We start from the raw sequence: 18,634 nt of genomic DNA, 5'->3' as shown, positions 1-18,634 counted from the left end.
GAGCTGACTACAGTGAAGAGTCACCCTTATCCTGTTTGAATTCCTGAAACGGAGGAGACCTACTCCAGTCCAGGCCCCTGTTTCATCCACTGTCCCCCTCAATGATCCACTGTCCCCTTGATTTATCCACTATGTCTGGCTGCAAAAGAAACCTGCATGTCTGGTATGAGGAAGGGCTGACACCGACTTTGTAGCTGGAAAGTTGAGTTATAAGTAACTCAATGCCTCCCCTCTGAAGGAAGAAAGAAGGTTGCATTATCCCATTTCTGGAATTGCAATGTCAGGATAGGGAAAGGAAAAGCATGCAGGCAGAGCAGAGCTGAAGCAAGTCATGGCAGGCAGAAGCTGAGAGCAAGGGGTGAGTATCATGAGTAGCACAGTTGTATCCATACCTTGAAGTGACACTTGAAATTTTAGTGTAGTTTTAACTTCATGGAGCCAAACTGTTACCACTGTAACATCTGCTGTATTGCAGTCTTAGTAAGTATCATCTAGATATATTTAAGTTTTTTTCAAACATGTTTGGCATTTGGATTGGAGAAAATGATAGATGTTTTTTGCTGCTGCCTGATGTTCTGATGACTGATTTCAGATGATGGCCGCTACTTCAGAAGTGTTTAGTTCTCCAGATTTGCCATTCTGGCATGCAGAGTCACAATTTCAGCCTTTCTGTGTGAGTTACAATATGAAATGCTATTGCCGGGCTGTACGTGAAGCCTCTCACTTGACATTTCTACCACTCTTTGCTGCTGATCCTGCTCTGTTCTCTATGCTGGAGCAAAACACAGTCCTGAAGACCAGCTCTGGTTGACTCAGGGTACTGTTGCCACCTGGTGGCACTGGTCAAAACCACCAGCAAATGCTCTGTGATCTAAATCAGTCACTGACAGATGTCACGAGTGAGGTGAATGTGGAACGCACAGAGGGGAGTGGATGGATTTCTTATGAGACTTCATCTTTGTGCAACACTTGGAAGTTTGTTACATGGGATTTCTGATCAAAGTGCCAAATTCTTATGTGCCTAGAGTGGCAGAGTCAATGGCAGTCTTTATTCGTTTTCTTGTCCCATTTGTTTTCTAGAGTCGACAAAGATATCGGCTGTTGTCCATACTGAGCCCCAGATTTTGGAAACACATTGTGAAGTCCTCAGCCTTTAGGAAGAATTGCAGTAGCACAGCCCTGACAGACCATCTGCCTGAACAAGTAAATCATCTTAGTTATGTGCCAATAATACAGCTTTCTGCAAATGAGATGTTGAGCAACACAACTAAGAAGGCTTGTTCAGATTTTGTTATGCAGAACTTTTTTTTTTTTTAAAGTGAATACTTGAAATAGTTCTTGAAAATATTGCAATAACCCTGTGAAATGGTATTCAGTTTGGCCTGGCCCCAGAATGCAAACTGTGTTATTATTGTTGCTAAAGCATTCTAAGAGCTGAAGTAAGAGTTTCCTGTAAAGTGGATAAAATCCTTGAAAGGTTAGACATGCTTCTACTAAATAAACTCATCTAGCCTCCAGCTAAAATTTTGATGTGTTTTGTTTGTTTTAATTGGAACTTAGAGCAATCAATGAAAGTCCAATATTGAGATTTTAATGTACTGTTGAAATGCTAAGCAGAGTTTTTATCTGAAATTTGCCTTCATTGCTCACTAGTGTATGCCTGCTTAATATAGGGAAAAATGATCAAGATAAGGAATTTTCAGTTGTCATAACTAGATTAGAGGTCATCCAAGGCCTTCTTTTTGAGAGAAATGCTTACTTTTAGCTGCAATTCATTTATTATATATTTATATTTAAAAAAAAATCAGAAAGCTAGTTTAGTTAAAATTCTCCTAGCCAAAGGGAAAAAAATATTAAAGGTTAGCTATAACTGGGATCTTCTGTAAGTGGACACCACATGCCTTTACTGGCATGGTAGATGTAAAGAAAGAAGAAACAGAAGATGCTGCTGCTCTGGTAGACAGTCACTCTCACTTGGACCAGCCTGAAGTGCTGTTTTCTAAACTATGTTACAAAAATGGCACCGTAAACCAGGGAAAGCAAGTGCTGAAAATCTTCTCTCCAAGAGTGCCATCAATGATGAACTCTTAAATTTCTTTGGGTATTGACTTTTCAGCACTTGTTTAGCATAATCTTAGTTAATATTTTCCTAAAAGCAATCCAGCTCTTGCAAGGACTCTTCCAAATTCTTTGTGGCCTCAGTCTAAGCTTTAGGCAAATAATAAACTGATTTAAAACTGATTTGGAACAAGCAGAAATCAATATGATTCTTTGAATGAACACCATATAATTAGGTACATCTGGCTTGTGAATATAAACTATAACTAAACTGAATTTTTAAAGAGCAAACTCTGCTTAGGTTTAATATCCATTTAAATCTCCCTTTTAATCTCTTAATTAAATTTGAACTAAAAGGAGATTTATTCACATAGCTTGGCACTTTTTAGTTTTGTTTTATTTGAAATTTTATCTAGATAAGATTCAATTTGATATGCAAGTAGTGTTTTGACTGTTTGCATGATTAGTGGCTTTGGCGTCTGAGAGAAAAAGGGCATAGTTTGCTTGTTACACATTAGCAAAATACTTGAATCGTTTGCTTGGGACTGAAAACAGCCCTCTCAAACCAAGACACGTGTTTTGCCACATGTAAACTGTTTTTATATGAACAAAAACCTTCCTTTTTTTAAGCTAATATTCAGTTTTTTGTTCTATCAGCATCACTGCCATACCTTAAAAAAAAAAAAAAGAAAAGAAAAAAGGACCTTATTAGCCATAAGCTCCAGTAGCACTGTTTAAAATGTATTGTATTTAACACTACTTCAGGCACTTTGTTTTTGAGCTCTTACTAACTTTTGGCTATGTGATACTAGATTTTCTGGTTTTAATTAAAATATCCCTTTTCAATTAAAATTGTTCTCGCACTGTTTTGATCCATAAGTATCTGGCAATACCTCTTATGCCTTGCTGAGAGCAGATCTGGTGTAAGTATCTCTTCTCATGGCCTGTGGTGATGCTGTCAGTTTCTGTGCAGCACATTGACTCCCTCCTACTTGTCTGGGGAGTCTGTGATGCTTTGGCACGATTCCTGTTTCCGATGCAGGGTTTTTTTCAAATTTATGTTTTTGGTGCTCTGCCTCTCAGATTTCTTAGACCTTGCTTTAGTTTTCGCAAGGGCTGCAACTTCATATGGTAACACAACCATTCCATAAGAATTTTATCATAAACTGCTGCTGGGAAGCTTATTTTGCTATGTGACAGAACTAGGTCAGATCTGCTGTACTCTTTACCATCTTCCTACCTCTGTTAACGTAGGTCTCTTTCTCACTGACTCATTCTCTTCAAAGCTAGTCTTTGCTTGGCATAGCAGTGTTGTCAGGAACAATCTATGTGTGGCCCTTTTAAAAGAAAAAAAATTAAAATAATGAGTGCAATTTTTGATGTTGGAAGAAATAGTTCCATAAACCAGTGTCAGTACCTGTTGCGGTGTTTGGTGCAAGGCAAGACACCTTGTCTTTAACTTCTGTCAGATCCTCTATGAATTCCCAAACATTCAGCAACTGTCACTGATGACTACCTCCTTCTGGATAGCTGTGCTGGTTTTGGATGTGACAGAGATAATTTTCTTCACAGTACTTTGTATGGGGCTGTGTTTTGGATTTCTGTTGGAAACAGGGTTAATACAGGGATGTTTTCATTACTGCTGAGCAGTATTTACACAGTGCCAAGGCCTTTTCTGCTCCTCATCTCACCCCAGCAGGGAGTGGGCTGGGGGTGCACAACGAATTGAGAGGGAACACAGCTGGGATAGCTGACCCCAACTGACCCAAGGGATATTCCATAGCATATGGTGTTGTGCTCAGCATATTAAGCTGGGGGAAGAAGGAGGAAGAGTGGGATATTCAGAGCAAAGACGTTTGTCTTCCCAAGTCACTGTTACTTGTGATGGAGCCCAGCTTTCTCAGACATGGCTGAGCACCCACTTGCCCATGGGAAGTGGTAAATGAACCCCTTGTTTTGCTTTGCTTGTGTTTGTGGGTTTTGCTTTTCCTACTAAGCTTTTCGTATCTCAACCCACAAGTATTCTCACTTTTGCCTTTCTGATTCTCTCCTTGTCCTACCGAGTGGGAGTGAGTGAGCAGCTGTGTGGGGCTCAGTTGCTAGTTGAGATTTAACCATGACAATAGCAACCAAGTAGGTGAATATTATTTGACATGTTTGCTCTTGAGAAACTGTTTTATATTTGCTTATGCACTGAAACCTTGTCTTCAGTAACTGCAAACTACTGGATAAATAAACTCGTCTCAGTGCATGGTATCTACATGACTGCAATCAAATCTCTCATTTTTAGTGGTTTTGTACTACATGATACCTATAGTCAAGAAATCAGAATTACATCAGAGTTCACATCTCAGAAGTCACAGTGTTGCTCTATGTGTAAATTTGCAGAATAATTTTGAAGAGAAAAGGTAAGCCAGAGAAACCCCTTCTGAGTTGAGAACAGTCTTGTACCCTGGCAGTGGCAATGCTGATTGTGAAGTTGAAAGGTGGGGATCAGTCTGAGCCAGCATCCCAGACCTGTGCTGAGGCTGTGCTGTGACTGAGTAGTCCAACACTCAGTGGCTGATGCAGATAAGGTTTATGAAGAAAACTGTATTTTGAGGCTAAGTGAATGTGTTTCCTCACCTCTTAACCACAGGAGCTTTTGAGTAGAGTCCATGACAGCTTAAAAACAACTTTTGTTGCTATTTGGAATCTTAAAATCTCAGCATGTTTGTAGCAGGGACACAGGTTTGGAAGATGGTTAGTTTTATGTTGTCTTCTTGCGCTGTCAGCTCTGAAAATACATATATGTGATTGAGAGTATTGCATAGATGAGGCAGATGGCACATTCAAATGTTGTAGCAAGGTTATGTTCAGTATTAAGCAGTTTCAACTTTATGAAGCCTTTTGTGCCTTCCTGCCCTCTCTGTGTCGGTTTTCTGTTGGGGGCAGAAGAGATGAGGTGAGGACTATAAGGGAAGTTTTTACTGCATCCGCATGGAAACCACATCTGTCCCCTGCATGTCACCACATACTGCTGCTTATTCTGCCAGTTCATTATCACAAAGAGGTTTTAGACATATTTTTGTTCAACTTACTCTGTAGTGAAGCCCTAGATTTTGCTTAGTTTGTCTGAAGGCCACACCAGCAGTGTGGTGTGGGTTCGTTCAACACCAGATTTGCTATGTATTCCTTTTGCCATTTGGAAATAAAAGAATTGATAGAGCTCAATAAACCAGTAGCAGGGTAGAGAATGGATGTTTTAACAGGAAGGTCTAGAAACAGGAAAGGAGGACAACATTGAGAATTGGATGAAGTGCTGGATGCCAAGCAGATGCTGTGAAGATGCTGTGGAGGGATCCCCTGATGTAATTGTCAGGTGACAGTTATAATTTTTAACTTTTATAATTAGCTTTTTATGATTTGTGAACCACATGGTAGAAGCATACAACAGAGTATCACTGACAAATCTCCCCAACAGGTGGAAGTATTGAGAGGGTTTCAACAAGTGCCACAATCATCTGTGTTGGTCTGAAGTCTGTTGTGCGAAGGGGAAAAAATGAGTTAACAATAAGGAACAGCAAGCAGTGACAATCAGACCAAACCCAGGAGTACACATATTTTTGAGATCTGGCTTATAGCTCAATGTGCTAATGTTTTGTTTATTTTGTTTCTCTAGCTTTCAGTAGACTTAATTTTACTAAGAAAAAACAATATCTGGAAGTTTATGTGCAGAAAGAAAAATGTCTTAAAAATTTCTGTGCTGTAGATAACTGAAATTTTAGAGTCATGCTGTTATATGGAAACACTGAATGCTGTATGCTGAAAACAGGATTTTTGACACTGATTAAGAGCTAAGCTCTGTCCAGGTTATCTTGATATATGTCTAGTTTATGGTAGAAGATAATAAAACAGGAGTAAAGTCTGGCTACACCAACGACAGATGGGCTATTTACCTGATATTTTTTGCTACAGAACTGTGTAAACAGCGACATTAAAATCACAATTAGTCAAAACCTTCTTTTTACTCAACTCCAAAATAACCAAATTGCATAAGAGTTGGAGTTTGGTTTTGCTGTGTTCACACCTCATGGACAGATGCATATTGCACTTTCTTTTGCAATAATGGGAGTAATACAGCTACAAATGGTGTTGCTTTACCTCTGTGTTAGGAAATAACTTTAAAATAGCTTCTTGGTGTGCTAATTTAAATTTCTGTGTGTAACTATTTAAGTTACTGAAAGCAGAACAACTTCGATACAGTGCAAGAAAACTGAAACTTTACTGTTTCCTGTGACTCTGTACTACTCTCTCCACACCTTTCCTCTCCCTGTGCACCATCATGCACATGCAATGTCTGTGTGTGGCAGGAGCAGCAGGCACAGCCAGCAGGTCAGGTCAGGCTGCACTGTTTGGCACCTGGGAAGATGTTTGGCAGGTGGGTTTCTGCCTCCTAGGAGATGGAGAGTGCTGGAAGAGGCAGCAGCTCCTCCTTTTGTGCTACAACATCTCAGTGCTCTAAGACCTCATGCACCAGTCTGAACTAATAGAAAAGGGCTAGAAAACAAAAATATTTCCTGTTTTATAAACCTGAAACTCAGCACAGTTGTAATCTGCCTGCCTGAACAAAGGTTGTAGCGGTACTGGAAGGAATGCAGAAAAGGACCAATGGAGCAAGTCAAGGGCGTGCTTTTGTGCTGTCTTTGACCTCTTACTCAGTCAGTAACTTCTATAAAAAGATCTTTCAGGTAAAACGTAGAAGTTAGCAAGGTGCCACTTGCAGAAGAGTGGCACCCAAACTAAGTTAGTTTCCTAGTGGTATCTCAGTGTGGCTTCCAGACTTGAATTTAACAATTTTTCCTCTTATTTCCATGAACTATGGTTGTACCTTTTTTTCTGAGATACTGTGTAGGCATCTTCTTGCACTTTTGGGGGGCAGCATTCTATAAATGTATGCAGACCAGACCTGGTAAACTTTTTGTTTGCTTGGGAGATCTTAGACTTAAATATAACAATCTTAAATCTCATTCCCTTTCAGAACATTAGTTTGATAAAAACTCAAAACACTTGAGAATTGGTGGGATTCATTTATTATGACTTGTGTATCACATAATTTCCCATTACATTTTGAAAACTATATCTATGAAGAAATAGTACGAATAAATGTGAGTGATTCAGAGTAGTGTCCAGTGCTATTCTTCTCCCTGTGTCCTGGAGAAAACTTGAATTATGTATCTATAATCCACACCTGTGGAAGAGTCTCAGAAGTTGAAAATTTATTAACCTAAACCTATAGTATCAGAAATAGGTACAACAACTTTTTGGGGCTACAGAAGAGAAATTACATAATATTTCCCTATATTTCTGCATGATTGCTAGATGGCATAGCATTATCCCTAGGTTATGATATCTTTTAGTTTATTCTATGAAAACAGCTGGTTGAAAAGCTTTGTTTATAGCACTACTGTGAAAGCCAGTAACTTGTTTAACTATGCAGTCTTACATGGGACAGTGTAGTTCAACACTTACTTTCTCCCCTCACAACATTCTCCACCTTGCTTATTTGTGGGAAAGAAAATTTCAGCAGCACTACTATCTACTGATAGCATAAAGAAATCATACCTGCAGTTACATGTATTGGGATCTTTCAAAGTCCTTGTACACCTTTTCCTTTTGTCTCACAGGTGGGAGTAGAGGGAGAAACCCAGCTGCCATCAGGTCTGTCATGTGGCTTCAAATAACTCAGTGCAGTTACAGTCGGCAAAAGACACACAGTGGACTAATAGAAAGTGACTGGTGACTGTCATCTGTGTGAGGGAGTTGAGGATGGGCATGGACCTTATTTTTATCGTTTAAAGGTTTGCAGGCCATTGACCGTGACATTCTGGAAGAGCAGAACTTATCATCGGACAACTTTAGTTATGTTAACAAAATATGTGGAGGTTTGGGTTTTTTTTTTTAACATCCCATGAATATGTAATGTCCAAAGTGTGACATTACCACTTCCTTCTCTAGAACTGTTCTAGGGCTGTGCAGGGGTTTTCTTGCAGTAGGAGATTTATTCTTGCTTCCATGGCAGCTGCCTCCTCTTGAAAGCTTCTTCCTGATACTTTTCATGTAGTAGTGCTGCTTCCTCTTTTTTGTGAAACAAAACATTACAGTTGGGGTTTTTTTGACATTTCAGCATTGAGCTTTAGAATCTTCTTGCCTGCAATTTTAGCTCCATTTTTTGCTACTAAAGTATTTATTATTTTTGTTACGTATTTACATATAATAGGATTTGCCACCTCTGTATCTAATAAGCAAAGCCTTCTCTAAACAGACCTGTCTCAGCATGCGTCAAAACACAGAACATAGGCAGGGTTTTGAATTGGGGATGTGCTGACACACAGCTACCCATCCCTTCACAATTCCCCGTGTATGGCTGTAGCCAAGGCCTGGCTCTAGTCAGTTCTTTCTGTGGTAGCCCTCCCTCAGTGTCTAGGAGAAGTTAGGGCAATTTACAAATGATGAGTTAAAAACCAAGCCAAACCAAAACCTGCTAAATATTTTTTTCAAAGTAAAACCAGAAGGTTTTTTATTTCAGCAGAGAAGGGTGTAAAGGACCATACTGCTTGTCTTACCCAGCTTTGTAGCTTTTAGACTTCGACCCACTGAAGTGTGTAAACCCCCTTTTTTTTTTGTATGTTACACACAAACGATTTAATTTTCCTCTGAGAATTCTGGCCTTCCCTCCACGACAGTGTCTGTCAAAATGTGTGGTGCATTTTAAGCCCTTCATTTTAGGAAGTTACTTTTCTTTTCTGTAAGAGAATCTACTGTGTGAAATTTAGCTGTATCTACTGATTCTGTTTTTAGAGTTTTTGTCATTCTTTGTTTTGTCCTTCCTATTCTGTATCACATGCACAGTTTAAAATTAAAGAGGGTTTTTTTGAACTTCCAGGCTTTTTACTCACCATGGGATCCAGAAATCAGTCTGGATGCTTTGATAAATGCCACTTCCCTGCAGATGTAGTGTCATCCATTACCTGAGCTCCAGTGTTGTCCACTGACTCTGTTTAATTTTGCCAGCCTTATTCTATTATTTTTGCTAGCTCTCTAAGAAAAGTAATTAAAGTTGGGTGCAGACTCTGAAGAAGGTGATAATGCCCTCAATATCAAATACCATTACAAGTCCCTGCTTAACCTGATATAAGAAAATTACATACGTAAACAGTCTTCAGTCAGGTTGGTGTCTTTTCACCCAATGCATGTGTTTTTAAAAAGCGTAACAACCAAAAATGAAGCATAAAAAAAATTCCCTGAGTCTGAATTGAGACCCTGTATACAGGAGGAAAAGGACTGGGTGAAGAGATGTGATTTTGATTCTGTAGGGAAGAAAAAAGGCAAGATCTTTGTGTTTTTGTTATCTGTCCAGTGAGGTACAAAGTTTCTGAGGGATTTGAGAAATCTTAATTTGTAGACTTGCAGACGTTTAACCACAAGGCTCATTATCTCTCTGTGTCTGTCATCTAAAATAATAAAAGGCATCCATCTATTGTGTAAATCTGATCATGCAGGGATCTTCATACCATCTTATATTTTTATTTCTCTACAACACTCCCTTTGCTTAAAGGACCCCAGAGGGTAATGGAGTTCATCTGGACTAACTCTGTATTTCTTCCTGTTCCTCCTCTATTCTGTGTGATGTCTTTTGAGTGGTTTCAGTCCCCTAAACAATAATTACTCCAAACCAGTACTTTAATTTTTTTTCCTAATGTGTTTTTTTTTTTAAACTTGAAAATGTGTCTTCGTTAGCTACTCCAGTGTTGTAATTAGGGTAATACTCACTTTCATTCTCTGTGCTTTGAAGGATGCAGCTTCTCTGCTTTATAACCTACAGGAGACGATAACGCCTTTAGAAAAGCGGAATGTCTTTAGGAACCCGTGGAATTGTGTGTATTGCAAACCAAAAAAATTTTCAATGTTACCCAGAACCTTTAACTAAAATGAAATCTGTCTTTCCTAGATATGGGAGGAGTACATGGCAAAGGACAGTCCTTATCATTAATAAAATAACTCATAATGGGATAAAAGTTGCTTACAGTCTGAAGTATTATTTACTGCAGTCCCCAGAGCAAGTTTGCTGTGGCTAAAGAATTCATACTGCCCTTTATGACATTGTATCTTACTGTTACTTACAAGACCATCCTACCTATGTCTAGTCTTCCCATAAGCTTTAATTAATATAGGTGAATGTTACAATCTGAAATGTTTATTTTTTTTTTCCTCCTCTGTGCCCCAGTTTTGTGCAGTTAACAGCTTTGGCTCTTTGTGACTTTGTCTTGAAATACACTTATTTCTACTTGACTCCACTGGGACACTTGCTAACTGTTAATAGTTCTTAATAGTGTTACTTCCAGAAGACCCTCTCAGCCCTTCAGATGGCACATTTAACCCTGTGAGGGAGAGGCAGGTGGGAATTTGGAGAGACCATACCTCTCCTCTTGTCAGAACAGTCACATTTCCAGTGAGGTTTTGTCCTATTCACTGTGCTAAAAATCTGTTAAATTAGTAAGTAGGGAAAGATGGTTCCTTGTGACAGTGGTTTTACTGAAGGCTGTGCTAATTGAGAATAGGCTTCCAAGTAATCCCCCCTAATTTTGCACTGAAGGCATATGTGATGCATGGCAAATTGGGGGGCAGCTGCAGAAGACCCCAGTTATCTTGCTGTGCTTTAAAACTATGTTGTGTAGTAGTTAAAATTAACAATCTGTTTTAGGATGGGGGGGGGGAACTGCAGCACAAAGAAATCAGATAGTTTTTCCAAGAAGGAAATTCACTAATTGCTGCTCTCAGGGTAGATGGCACCATGCTCTGAGCACAAGTGAAAGAAGATTATTTAGCTTAAACTACCTGAAAGTAAGCTGCTGCTTCTCATCCTTGAAGTATGTATTTAGTCATCTGGTATTAGTCAGTGTAATTACGGAGGCTACAGAAGTAATTCCAGATAACAGCCAGTGTTGAAATGTACAATTTAGGCTTAAAAAAAATTGATTTAAAATAGATATTCCAGCAAGTTAGGAGAGGCCCAATCTGATTGTCAGTTACCACGATCAGACACTGCTCTGCACTCAGGGCTTTTTTGGTCTCTCCTGCTTGCTTTCTCATACTGCCTTGGCAAGCTGCAACAAGTGAAACTCCACCCTTCCTACAGACTGGGGAGAATAAGATTCATAAACGGCAACAGCTGGCGAGTAAAATCAAGGTTTCTCTGAAGGTGCTGGTTTTCCAGACAGTCACTGGTGTGCAGCTGGGAAAGGGGTGGGATCCTTTTCCCCTTAAAACTTCAACCCTCTCTGTCTCTCTCTCTCTTTTTTTTTTTTTTTTGAGAGACTGAGAAAGGGAGGGAGAGGGAAAGAGAAGTTGACTTGCTGCTGCATCTCAGCGCGCACGTCAGCTGTAATCTGGTCCCCAGTGCCGTGAGCTGACACCATGAGTTCAGAAGCCGATGATCCCAAAGAAGGTACGTTTTTAATTGTTTTTACAGGAGAGGAAACATGCACACTTGTGTTGCCTGTGCCGCTTTTCTGAGCTTGGAGGAGAGTTTTTACTCGTTTTAGCTTTTGGGTATTCAACGGGGAGGGGCAAAGGCCTTCGCAAAAGCAAAGTCCTGCCGATTTTGCTGGATGTGAAATGACCGAAGTGTTGGAACCCAGGGATATCTGTCTTGGCAATGGTAATTTACTTGCACGTGGGGTACCGATAAGTGGAAGAAACAGTGTTTCAGAACACTGGTAGTCACATAACGAAAGAGGAATATTTCTTTAATTTGGAAGCACTGTATTTTTCAGCAAAAGAGGAAGTTGCCAGGAGAGAAGTGAAAGGTCATTATTTTTGGGAATAAGCTTGATGCTGTCCAAATGAGTGTGCATGTGAACGTGTGTGTGTGTGTGTGTGTGTGTGTGTGTTAAAACAGAGGAGTGTGCCAAAGCTACAGCGTGCTGCTTCTGGAGTGGAACATGTGGAGCTGGAAGTGCTCCAACAAAAATGCAATTATTCCCTAGTGTTGATCAGGAGGGGGGTGTGAGCTGGAGTTGGACAGTGGGGAGCAAGTGGGGGAGGAGGAGGGCAATTTCCTGAAAGTGCCTATATACAAAAGAGCATTTATACAGATGAGGGAACAGGGCAGTTGTGGAGTTGTGCACTGGATTCTTAGAACAGAATTGATGTTTCATGGTTATGCATAGTTCTTGGGGAGACTCAAATATACAGGGTCCAGTATAGCTGAGAAAAACAACTAAAATAACCACAGCAGATAAGCAAGCAGTAATGCAGCCTAAGCATTTTGTATTTGGTGAAAACAAATTCTGAACTTTTCAGAATGTTTCAGATGGTATTCCCCTCACAGTCTGTACAACTTCCTCCACTGGAAGAATAACATTATCAGGGATGTCTGTCTGCTCACTTGCATAAAAGAGTATTTGGTTGATTTGCAAAAAAGTCAGCTTGCACTGAATCAAACATAATGCTAATAATGCTGGTAAAACCTGCATAGTAATGAAGCCTGATAGCCTGTGTTTTGATAAGAATAATTCTTATCTTATTTTGCTCACTGAATAAACAGATGAACAAAAAGGCAGCTCTTCCTTTTTTTTTTCCTAAATCTGTAGGACAGATTTATTGAAAAGCAGAACTCTAAAAAATATTTCTCTATAGAAACTGTTTGAAAAAGAGAATATGTGAACACTCTCCCTCAGTTTTACAGGAGCAGAGATCTGCTTGCATGGTATAGCAGGAAAGATCCTCTGGTTTTGTACAGGAAGTTCCAGACAGTTTTACTGAGTTGGCTATATTTGAAATGTAGATTTTATTGTTTAAAGAAATATCTTGCCGCCTTAGATGACTCAGATTCTTAAAATCCTATTTTTGCCTTTCTGTGCATTTCTTTAGAAACTGTTTGAGGTGCCAGGATTTTCATGCTGAAAAAAGGCATTTGAAACAGGTGTCTGAGACAGAAGAGAAAGGGTAGCTTTTTGATTAGTTATTTTTAGCTTGGGAAGTACTTGGGTTTTGCTGTCCTGTGTTCTTAACATGTTAGAATGGAAAATGAAACAGTTGCCATTGTGAGAAGATGAGGTACAGATGTCTGAGGAGGTTTTTTAGTCTGTCTGAAATGTATTCCTGGTAATATACTCACATATTTAAAAGAATAATTTAGAAAAGGCATGAGAAAAGGGGAATTTATGTGTATGTGAATAAAGACTAGGATTAACAGGTCAATATGTAAATTTGCAGCTCTTACGCTGCTTTGCCTAGTCTGATTGAACATAGCATGAAAGATCACTGATTAAAATACTGAAAAATATAGTCAAATACCTGTGGATTTGTAATGGTTCAGTGTGTGTAGCATAAAATAGTCAGAATCTTTCAACTAATTAGTTTTGTTTCATGAAGAAATGGTGCTTTTCGCATAAAAAAAATTGATGCTTCACAAATTCAAACTACATGTGGGGCTCAGGCTTTTGACATTGAGGATATATAATTTTTTAAGTGTTTATTAAAGGGAAGGTGTTTGATTTTTCCTTTAGATGCAAGACTGAATGTCACTCTAAAAGAGAAACTTTGATTTACCCACAGATTATAAGGTCCAGCCAGGGAATTAGTAGGTAAAAGTTTGTGACTGATTATGAAAGGAGGATACACTTGGACAGTTACAAAATAGTTATTTTACTCTATTCTGTACATTCAATGCCAAAGCTAGTGATGAAGGCATAGTGGAGAAAGCTACAGGAAAAATGTTTTAATGGTATTTGTAAGCATAGGCAGAATTTTTCTGTTTTCCTTAAAACAGAGATACTCAAGCATCCAGGGAAGCTCTGAAATTCAGTTGTAGCTTCCAGATGTGACTCTGAGACCATGTGTTGGAAGATCAGCCTGAATGAGAAAGAGAGTTGATGGCAGAGTAATAGCATTGAACATTATGTATATTCTGCTAATGATCTGATGCTGAAGTGAGCAATACTTCACTTTCACCTACCTTATACAAGTGAATTGCAGTATTTGGAGAACATTGGGATGTCTGTAAAAGCAGATTTAATAGGTTGATATGGATTATTTTTAAAAATCTGCATAGCAGGATCAAAGACCATAGGCTTTACTACTGTAAAAATAAACTCTACCCATTGTTACAATGAAACCCAAAATCATAGTCAATTTCAAAAGGCAGACTCCTGAAGATCTTCTTTTTGTAATTATTTGAATAATGGTAGAGCCTTTGACCTCAAGTAAAGTCAAATATTTTATCAGGAATAGAGAATTAAAAGACATTGCTAGAAGACAAGCATTACTTCACTATATATTACACTAATTACTGGATGTAGGGTATTTAGCAGTGTATGTGGGCTTTTCAGCTTTTGCCTTAGATCTCTTCATGGTCCATATTAGAATGGTAACATGAAACAGGTTTTTTTTCCTCCTATCATGCTGCTCGGCAACTTCAGAACAATCTTTGTGTTCATCTGTGTACCACAATGCTGTGGTAAATATGTGCGTGTGTCTGTACGGCGTCAATCTGTATTGCATTTACAGATTCCAGCTACTATCGTGATATAAATAACCCTGGCACGTTTTCTTGTAGTTACTTTTGCCCTGGATGAAACAAATTGTGTGTTAAAGTCCAAAAGAAGACTACAGCATTTAGCTGCATGGCATAATTTGGTGTTGGTTGGTGACATGTCATGCACCGTGGAAGGTACCAAATGGTTTCAGGATGTTATTTGACTTAATTCCATTCTGAACATTTCTGAAGGAAATGTTCTTAATGCTATTGTGCTACAACTGTGTATCATTTTATATACATACATTTTAGTATAACTTTTAAAATACATGCCAATATCAACTAAAATTACTATGATGTGAATATATTTCTTCAATAGATGGAAATAGTAGTTTATGTAAAGCTCCAGAGAACTTCAGCTTCATTCTGCAGGTTTTATGTTGTGTATTTAAAAACTAGCAGGAGACAAATCTGTCTCAAAGGATAAGTAAAATAATAGATATCAGAGTGAATGTAATACATAGCCTATGAAACAATGGCTGTTGTGTTACAAACTTGGACACATTGAGAGCCTGCATTGCACCTTTATCATACTTAGTTTTAAGTACCACATTTCATGGGAGAGAGAGATCACTGCATTCCTACAAGTGCTCAGAGATTTTTTTTAGACATGATTAGCATTTTTTAATCCAAATGAGATTACTGAAGAATGAGCTCACCTGTTTTGTTCCTTTTAGAGCTGAGAAAAACTCAGGAGTTATAAAATCACAGAGCACTCACTGTTTTGAGAAGTCAGTGCTCTCTCCTGTAAGTAGTCATGGATTTATTTTGACATTTTGCAGTCACCTCTAACTGTGTGAATATTTTCCAGGGTAGAATTGTGTTCATTTAGATAACAAATAGTCTGCTCTTGTGCTCCTGCAGGCCACTTACTCCATCCACAGCATCGATGGGACTCTGTAATGTGTGATTCTCCATCCCACTAACTCCAAAACTAGCATTTGTTAGAACCTTTTTTGCTTTTATGACAGTAAACAGGGAGATCCAAATTGTACAAGTAGAGCACACAATTAGTACTTACCTGCAGACTCACCTTCTGCTGTCACCATGAAGACTACAAAATGTAGGTTTCCTTTGTTTCACCTGCTCTTTGCCCTCCCTTGTCAAAATAATAATCTCCATAAAACATTAAGGCCAGTGAAACAGGGGCCCTTTGTTGAGAGCGGTCTGAAAATTTCAGTTCAGGAGCAGGAAGAATCATCCAGCCCCAAATGGATGTGTTAGAATCTAGATTAGTCAATTTGAGGATTTTTTTTTTGTTCCATACATAACTTTCTTATTGCCGATGAAGAGAATTAAAAGATTACTGTGGTCATGTACACAGCTTTGTAAATTGTAGCAATGCTAGTCAATTTGGCATTTTGTGTAATCCCTCCTATAGATAATTAGCATTCAAGATTAATAGCAGAAGGCGATGGCCGAAGAAGTATCACTTTAGTACAGGAAAGAAGGGAAAAAGGAAGTAAGCTTATGAGAGGTTAGAAAGAATTATTACTAACTAGATGTTGTAATACTATATCACATATGCATGAGGAAAGCATTGCCAGAGGTACAAATAGCGGAGTGAAAGGAAAATCAAGAAACTAAAGCCTTAATGAAGAAGGAGCAATGGGAAATTTGGAGGAAATAAGACTACAGTACAGAGGCAAGTCAGAACTGCTAGATTTTTTTAAATGTAGTTTGGGGGATAGTACATTTTGATGAAGCAAGATGTGGGATATGGAGGAAGGGCTCTGAGTACAGGAATACAACTGCCATGGTTTGTGTCACAGCTGCTGCAGCTTCACTGAGATGTGGGCACTCGAATCTCGTGGTAAGAGCACTGACTACAGGCTGTTAAGCCATAAGACCCTGTAAGCAGCTCTGTATCTCCCCCCTTAAAAACGGAAAGAATGGTAGTTTTTATTTTCCTTGCCAAATTAGGGTCATCTTTGGGATAACCTATCTGTGAGTGGATTAGATGGCCACTCTCATTGCTTCTTTTCCAGGCTCAAAATTGAATAAGTTGAACTGGTGTTTTTTGTTCTATACTACATTTGGAAGTCCATATGGAGTAGTTGTCTTACGCAGAACACTTTGTACCCCATGTATTTAGCAATCTGAGCATCTGGATCAGATGAGGAAGCTAATTTGAGCACAGACCACAGGATAAGCACTGGCTGTAGCTGGTGGGTTACTTCAGAGAATCACTGAAACTTAACAGGTTAATCATTTAGCTGCAATTGTTGGGTTGAATGCTAGATTGCTTTGAGAAAATTCCATTAATATAATTATACTTATGCAATCAAATCTTTTAATTCATAGTGAACTGTGACTCACATACTTAATTTCAAATAAGATACAGTCCCTTGAGCTATCTGGTTGATAGAGAGAATTGTAGATTAACTGAAGCTGCAGGGAATTTCTGGAGGTCACAGGACACAACCTTCCATTGGAGACAGAGCCAGCTTTAAAATTGGATTTAGGTTGCTTAGGCTTTTTCCAGTCATGCTGATAGTGTCTTCAAGAGTGGTGGTTCCACAACTTCTCTAGCAACATATTCAGTATTTGACAACCCTTGCTATGAAAGTGGTCATTCCTAGTGAGACTTCCCCTTTTGGCCTTGTGTCTTTTGCCCTCTGTTCTTTTGCTGTCTATCCTCAAAAAGAGCCTGGCTCTGTCTACTCCGGAACTATTCAGTAACAAGTTGCATGTATCCATAAGATCCAGTCCTGATCACACCTAGCACTCTCAGCCCCTTTTCTGTATCGTGTGCTTTACCTCCCTAACCATGTTGGCATCTGTCTGCTGGACCTGCTTCAGTTTCTCAGCTCCTTTTTTTGAGAGATATTGGGGAGCCCAAAACAGTGCACAGTACTTCGAAAGAGAGGATAGTACTTTGGTTTCAAATTCTACCAGAACATCTTCCAAAATTGATTGTTGTACTGGAGATTTAGTTTCCCAGTCTTCCTTTCATTTGTCTGTTGATGACAGCATTTGCTGTATTATAGTACTTACACCTTTTGGTTGTTTTCTTTGGGGACTTTGCAAACAATGTGCTGTTATAAATGAAACGGAAGTTAGAGATCAGGGAGCAACAGTCAGTGAACCTCTAGAGAATCAAAAGAAGTATCTGGGTAAGGGAAGGCCTTGCATCTACATTTGGAAAAGCAGTGTTCTATACCAGTACTATTTCAAAGTAAATCATCAAGCTAAATGAATTACTTCTAAGAATAATGAGTATTTTGTAATACATATGCCAGGAGTAACATAAGGAAAGTGTAACGCTGAAACATTATGCAGGTTTTATTCAAAACCACATATTGTTCCTTTCATCAGTAACAATTTATCATTTGGTCAAATCTTCTGTAAAATGTGACAGTTCATAAGGGTCCTTAAGCACTGCTTTTTGGGAAGCAAAATGCATCCCCTCCCCCCTCAGGCATTTAGAGTATCTGTAGTAATAACTAAAGCAAATGAACGCTGTATTGCAGGTGTTATTTCAACCTTCTGGACTGTTTTTTTTTGTTACAATTGGATTACAAAATGTGATAAGAGGAGAGCATTTCATAAAGAGGTGTGAAAGATTTTTATGCTACTTCATGAAACGACTTCTGGTTTTCTTTTTTCCATACATCACACTCAGTAAAAAGAGTACTAGACTGAAATACTTTCATCTATTCCATAATGGCTTTAAAGAAAAAATTACTTTCCTTTTTTTTTCATATTTAAGGATTAATTTTATGTTTGCATATTTGCTAGATACTTCATAGATCGAGTAGTATCCAGTAGTAGTACTGTTAGTAGTAATAACTGCTGTTTATGAGTTTGTAAGAAATTTGAGTTTGCAAGTGCATTAATAAGTAGCACTAATCTGAACAACAGTCTCATACATATTGACATTAACTTTTTTTTTGGTATGGTGGGAAATCTGGAAGTTACAGATATTCGTTTCCTTGGTTTGATTTGCCAAGTTTATATTTGACAAGTTACTTACGTTTTTTAATGGTCGATTTA

At 38.6% G+C, this 18,634-nt stretch overlaps 1 protein-coding gene across 3 annotated transcripts in view; it reads left to right on the top strand.

Moving 5' to 3' along the window:
* Positions 1–18,634, top strand: part of TNFAIP8 (TNF alpha induced protein 8) — a 32,945-nt gene that overhangs the window by 1,153 nt on the left and 13,158 nt on the right. The window contains exon 2 of one of the 3 annotated variants that reach the window (XM_027709440.1): positions 1,081–1,203. The exons of 1 other annotated variant lie outside the window; for it this stretch is intronic. In XM_027709440.1, coding sequence (XP_027565241.1) covers position 1,203 — 1 coding nt within the window. In that variant the 5' untranslated portion in view covers positions 1,081–1,202. Of the gene's footprint in view, positions 1–1,080; positions 1,204–11,407; positions 11,546–18,634 lie in introns of those variants that run through there. One more of the 3 variants, XM_027709437.1, reaches the window with a different exon arrangement.

The sequence above is a fragment of the Neopelma chrysocephalum genome, unplaced genomic scaffold, assembly GCF_003984885.1.
Source record: "Neopelma chrysocephalum unplaced genomic scaffold, ASM398488v2 Primary Assembly neopelma1_96778, whole genome shotgun sequence".
Classification (NCBI taxonomy): Eukaryota; Metazoa; Chordata; class Aves; order Passeriformes; family Pipridae; genus Neopelma; species Neopelma chrysocephalum.
This window is presented reverse-complemented; position numbering and strand designations above follow the sequence as displayed.